At 34.8% G+C, this 6,440-nt stretch overlaps 1 protein-coding gene across 2 annotated transcripts in view; it reads left to right on the forward strand.

Annotated features, from left to right (window-relative positions):
- Nucleotides 1–6,163, forward strand: part of slc37a3 (solute carrier family 37 member 3) — a 30,065-nt gene extending 23,902 nt beyond the window's left edge. For both annotated transcript variants that reach the window (XM_067392419.1, XM_067392418.1), the window contains exons 11-15: nt 666–767; nt 909–956; nt 1,060–1,211; nt 4,044–4,109; nt 5,243–6,163. In XM_067392419.1, coding sequence (XP_067248520.1) covers nt 666–767; nt 909–956; nt 1,060–1,211; nt 4,044–4,109; nt 5,243–5,335 — 461 coding nt within the window. In that variant the 3' untranslated portion in view covers nt 5,336–6,163. The remainder of the gene's footprint in view (nt 1–665; nt 768–908; nt 957–1,059; nt 1,212–4,043; nt 4,110–5,242) is intronic.
- The last annotated feature ends 277 nt before the right edge of the window (nt 6,164–6,440 follow it).

The following is a 6,440-nucleotide window of genomic DNA, read 5'->3' on the forward strand; positions in this document are numbered from 1 at the left end:
GTTCTTGGCAAGACTTCCCTGGTAAAATTCACATTCCAGGGACTAAATATCAATTTTTTGTTGGGGTCGATTCAACCCGCGGACATAAACAACCCGCGGCAACAGTGTAAAAGTAGTCCAATTCCGTGGGAAATACACGGACTTGGCAACACTGACGGTGGCCAACACAGGACAAAGATGAAACAGAAGAGAGTAGCCAGTCAAGCAAACATGCTCTGTAGAGCAGTTTGTCCATTTAGGGCTACTGTAGAAATATGCCGCCGCAAAATTGCGATTTAACATGTAAGAGGACCCGCGGTGTGTGTAGATAGAAATGGCTCATTCTAAGGTAATAAATACATAACGGTTCATTATGTAAGGTCTTTATACACCACTGGAAACGTAGTTATGTATATAATATTTCATTTCTGTCAATAGATTCTCCTAAAATTTACACATTTAAAAGTAGCATTTTTTGACGTTCAAGGTTTCCACCTGACAGCGACAATATGAACAATAATTCCTTAACTGGACATGAATACCTGCTGTTAAAATATCCTGATAAAGAAGCTTTATGTCACTGTTGAATTTTTGGCTGAAACGGTACAAAGTTGTTGCATGTGGCAATAAATATCTGTTCAAATAGTTTAAGGATTTGCTCATGTGTTCAATGCATTCTCTTCCAGGTGGAACAGTGCAAGGCTTAATCTCGGATCTTTTGGGAAAGCGAGCTCCTGTGTTAGTAGTCAGTTTGGTGCTGGCCATGGGAGCGTTAGTGGGATACAGCCGTAAGTTTAGAGAAGACTAAATCATATTGTCTTGAAAATCTATGTACCCTTTCTGACACTTCTTTCTTTTATAGCTTAATTTGAGAAATTACAGCTGATTAAGTATTTCTTGTAACTTTATTTCTTTCAATGCTTGCTCAGACTCTCCAAATAACCAGATAGTGAATGGAGCTCTTCTAGCAACAACAGGTGACACAATATAATATAAACAGTTTATAACTATGAGCTCAGACAATAGTTATTCCTAAGGAACTATTAACATAGAATATTTCTGTATCATGGAATATTTCAGGTTTCCTTATTGGAGGTCCATCAAACATGATCAGTTCAGCGATCTCTGCAGATTTGGGCCGCCAGGAGGCGCTGCAGAACAGTCAGGAGGCTCTGGCCACAGTCACAGGAATCGTGGACGGCACAGGCAGCATTGGAGCTGCGGCGGGACAGGTAATGCATCTTCTAAAAGCATGCCTTGAATTGTTCTTCTTGGTTTTAATCCATTTAATGTGGTGGTGGCAAACCTCAAAAACAAAATCTGTTTAACCTTGCTGCATTCATGTGGCTAAAGAAGTCCAAAATAATCTTTATGCTGCTTTAATAAGTAATACAAAACAATATTAATCAATAAAATCATAGCCCTCTTCTCATAATCCAATCAAATGCAGAAGGAATAAAGTCCACTGTATTTTCTTTTTCACTCTGGCGAAGTTATATGCATTTCATGTTCTAAGTAATATTTTTTATTTTGTATTTCAAGACATTATTATTATTATTGTAGACCGTTTTCACATTTCCTTCTATACCAGTGAACGGAAGACAACAGCAAATATAATTGCAATAGCAAAAGAAAACTTCTGTTTCCATGACTTTCCAAAAGAGAAAAAAATATATAGAGAAACTGATTACAGCAGAAGAGAGGAAGATGTGAAATTTGCCATCACTTTCTCAGCCGTTGTATTAGAAAACATTTGCAGGAGCGTTAATTCGTGTTTTTTTTTTTTTTTTTTTTTTATTTACTGCCAAGTTAATATAACACAAAGTATAGAATTATAAATGTATATTATTTTTTTAACCCTTGTGCAATTTTGTAACAAAATACTTTTTTTGTTTTTTTTAACAGACGTAATTTTACTCTGCTTATTAATGTTTTTACTCCATGTTTGTACAGTTTTGGAGGATTTATCATATTTTTTAAATTTATATAAATAAATTTTAAAAAACAAATTTAAATAGGTTTTTATACAAAAACAGCTTTTTATGTAAAATTCACTTTATAAAAGACCCATTATTTCTAAATTTCATTCATGGGGATAACATGGATAATTTGACATGGTTTAATGTAAGATTTTTGCCCATCTTTTGGAAAATGCAGTTTTGAAAGTAAAAAAATTATCACTTTTACCAGTAAATGGCTGCAGAGCTCCACTATTTGCTATGTGCTATTTGACTAACTGAAAGACATCTTTTCACAAGTTTTTTTCAGTTGGATTCATATCTAAATATTATGAAATCACAATTATAACAATAAAGGCTACTTTTTGTCAAAGTTTAGTATTTTTGTAATGAAAAAAATCAGTTTTTCAATATTGTTACATTATGATGAGACCCCACTTAGAAATTGGACAAAATTCATCCTCAAAATCAACATGTTTGAAAAACGTATTTTTTTCAGTACAAAAAAAATGTAAACTTTGTCAAAAAGTAATTTTTATTGTTATAATTGTGATTTCATAACATTTAGATATATATCCAACAAAAAAAAAAACTTTAGAAAAGATGTCTTTCAGTCAGTCAAATAGCAAATAGTGGAGCTCTGCAGCCATCTACCGGTTAAAGTGATACTTTTTTTTATTTTTAAAACTGCATTTTCCAAAATATGGGCAAAAATCTTGCAGTAAACCATGTCAAAATATCCATGTTATGCCCATGAATTAAAGTTAGAAATGTGGGTCTTTTATGAAGTGAATTTTACATAAAAAGCTGTTTTTGTATTAAAAAAAAAAATATTTATTTATATAAATTTAAAAGATATGACAAATCCTCCAAAAATTGCACAAATATGAATTAAAAACATTAATAAACAGAGTAAAATTAAATTTGTTTTTTAAAAAACAATTATTTTGTTACAAAACTACATTTTGTTGCCTGGGGTCTGTGAAGACCCTGAAGACCCTGAGTGTGCCCTTAACGTAAAAACAAGATATCACTCCCAATTTTTTTTCTTTGTAGATCTAGAAAGTGTACAAAGTTCATGTCATTTGGACAAAGAGAACTTTTTTTTTTTATTTGAGCAAATGTCGTTTGGGGTCTAAAAAGACCCTATAAGGGTTAAAGGGGTCCTTGATTATGATTTCACTTAGTTCTTTAGTTAATGTCTAATGTTGCTGTTAAAGCATAAACAACATCTGCAAAGTTACAACGCTCAAAGTTCAATGCAAAGGGAAGATATTTTCTCTTACAGAACTCGCTTTTTAAGGACTACAACAAGCTTCTTCTTGGGCTGGTGACATCACTAATTCTAAAATGTACATAAACCCCGCCCCCGAGAACATGCAACAAAGGGGGTGAGGCCATGTTGGGCTGCTTTAGAGAAGAGGAAGTGTTGTTGTAGTAGAGTGTTGTTGCCATGCCGTCATTTTACGCCAGACTGCTTCACAAACGAGGATCAATTCAACACTGAATTTGCACAAAAGATTAACATGACGTCACATAGTCGATGAGTTGAATCAACTCCACAGCAACTACATAAATTTATCCACTAACCATTCAGAAACGTCCAGTTGCGTTCTAAAAGTTGTAACTTCTTCCAGAGTCTCTCCATCAGTGTCCGACTCCGGTTTGAACAATGTAAGGCTGAACACCGTTGCTGACAATTGTCATTTTGGCTGCGTGAGATTCTCCAGCTTTGTTGTTGTTGAGCAACCGAAGCGTGAGCTGTTAAAGCTCCGCCCTCTTCTGGAAAGTGGGTCAGGAGCAGCAGCTCATTTGCATTTAAAGGGACACACACAAAAACGGCGTGTTTTTGCTCACACCCAAATAGGGGCAAATTTGGCAAGCTTTAATACATGATATGCAGGGTATTTCGAGCTGAAACTCCACAGACACATTACTTCTTGTGAAATTGTCCCCTTTAAAAATTGAAAATATGAAAATACTAGATTTGATGACTGTGGAAATGTCATCAGAGTCCATGAAAAGGGTCTATTGTTTTTGTTTCTGTTCTGATAAAACTTCATATACAGTATAAGTACTAATTTTAAAAGTGTCTCTGTCTTGTAGTACCTGGTGTCGCTTATTGAGAACAAATTTGGATGGATGTGCGTCTTCTATTTCTTCATAATCATGGTAGGTAATTGCATTTGCAGTGCAACAGCACAAATTCACACATTCACACAGTGAAGCATTACAAGCACATCCTTTCATTGGACAAAACTACTCAGTGAACAGTGACTCACTTTCATTTGTCAAATTAAAGGTGAAATGTAATTTTTTGTGTAATTAGCATCACCAAACTGATGAAGGGCACATTTCCTTTACTGTGTCCAGTCCAAACTTTCTGTTTCAATAGAAAATATATCAACACAAGAAAGAAAACTGTGCTTGTCAAACCATTTGATGGGTCTTTAAAGGGTTAGTTCACTCAAAAATGAAATTTCTGTCATTAATTAATCATCTTCAGAACACAAATTAAGATATTTTTGATAAAATCTGATGGCTCAGTGAGGCCTCCATTGACAGCAAGATAATTAACACTTTCAATGCCCAGAAAGCTACTAAAGACGTATTTAAAACAGTTCATGTGACTACAGTGGTACGACTTTAATATTATAAAGCGACAAGAATACTTTTTGTGCACCAAAAAAACAAAATAATGACTTTATTCAACAATATCTAGTGATGGGCGATTTCAAAACACTGCTTCATGAAGCTTCGAAGCTTTACGAATCTTTTGTTTCGAACCAGTGGTTCAGAGTGCGCATCAAACTGCCAAAGTCACGTGAACTATTGAAATTTCGAAACACTTATGACATAACAAATCCTTGTTTACTGAAATCACGTGTCTTTGGCGCTCCGAACCACTGATTCGAAACAAAAGATTCGTAAAGCTTCGAAGCACAAAAAGTATTCTCGTCGCTTCATTAAGGTTGAACACATGAACTGTTTTAAATACGTCTTTAGTAGATTTCTGGGCATTGAAAGTGTTAATTGTCTTGCTGGCGATGCAGGCCTCACTGAGCCATCGGATTTCATCAAAAATATCTTAATTTGTGTTCCAAAGATGAACGAAGGTCTTACAGGTGTGGAATAACATGAGGGTGAGTAATAAATGACAGAATTTTAATTTTTTGGTAAACTAACCTTTTTAAGCTGGTATACGAATTGAAAACACAGAGTAAATGAGTTTAAATATGCCATCTATTCTAAAGTCAGTGTTGTGTAAGCAGACACTTTAACATTTGTCTTTCTCTCATCCACAGACAGGGTGCAGTGTGCTCTTCATCATTCCACTCCTCTACCGTGAAATCCGCTCCTTGTGCCGAGACAGTCAAGCTCGTACACATCAGCTCTGAGATGGTCATTTGTGTGGTCACTTCTTTTACCTGAATCGGACATTTTGAAAATACAGACTTGCTTCTGTAGCACCTCCTATTTGAGAATGTTCTGTTCTCGGAAACAGAGTCTGGCTACTCTACGTCAAGGCATTGTTCAAACTGGCAGTTTACTTTTCCTGTATTCTAGTCTGATCAGCAAACAAGAATAAAAAAACATGAAAACCAAATTTCACAAACGATCTTATTTTTTTGGAAGTTTCTTGGCAATGTGATGACTCTTAGTCTAGTAACCAGTGTCTTTCTTAATGTCAGATCCAGATCCAAATCCAAATCAAATTTGTTTGCAGTGTGAACAAAGCCTTTTTTTAATTTTCTCCCTCAAATAATTTCATTTATGAAGACAGAATGTTGCTTAAGATCTGTTTCTGTTTTATTTCTGTGTATTGCTATGTCTGCACATTTTTTGACCTTTTTTTTTAAATACCAATTTTATAATTGTTAGAGGGCAGGACCCTCATGGTGATTGCAGCCTGATTAAATTATTGTTTTTAATGATTGCTTGAACTGAAGAAGTAGATTCATAGCATCATCATGTAGGTTTTGGGGTAGTAAGTTGGGTGTTAGATGTGCACCGATTTTTAAATTCACACTAAATTAACACTCAGTTGCACTTTAGTATCGCAGGTGTTTAAGTGTATTATGGGATGTAAATGTAACACTACAATTCAGCAAACTGATGTTTTGTGTTTCAACTTTTGGAACCTGTACAGGTATTGCTTGAATGTTTCAATTCTGTGGTCTGTTGTTCCTGCATATGTACCTGTACATAAGTAATAATAAATTCAGGCAAACAACATGTCTTTATTGATTTAACAAATTAGTCAATCATGGATTCAGTCAAGGACTGATTAACAGAGCTTGACTCTTTAATGAGGAGTCTGTCAATGTTAACAAATCAGTAAAGTGTGCTCCAGACTTACTCATGTTTTGATGTGTATTTCCACACATCAGAATATCAACTTGTTAACTAAAGGTGCCCTAGAACTTCTTTTTAAAAGATGTAATATAAGTCTAAGGTGTCCCCTGAATGTGTCTGTGAAGTTTCAGCTCAAAATACCCCATA

Source organism: Chanodichthys erythropterus, chromosome 8, assembly GCF_024489055.1.
Source record: "Chanodichthys erythropterus isolate Z2021 chromosome 8, ASM2448905v1, whole genome shotgun sequence".
NCBI lineage: Eukaryota > Metazoa > Chordata > Actinopteri > Cypriniformes > Xenocyprididae > Chanodichthys > Chanodichthys erythropterus.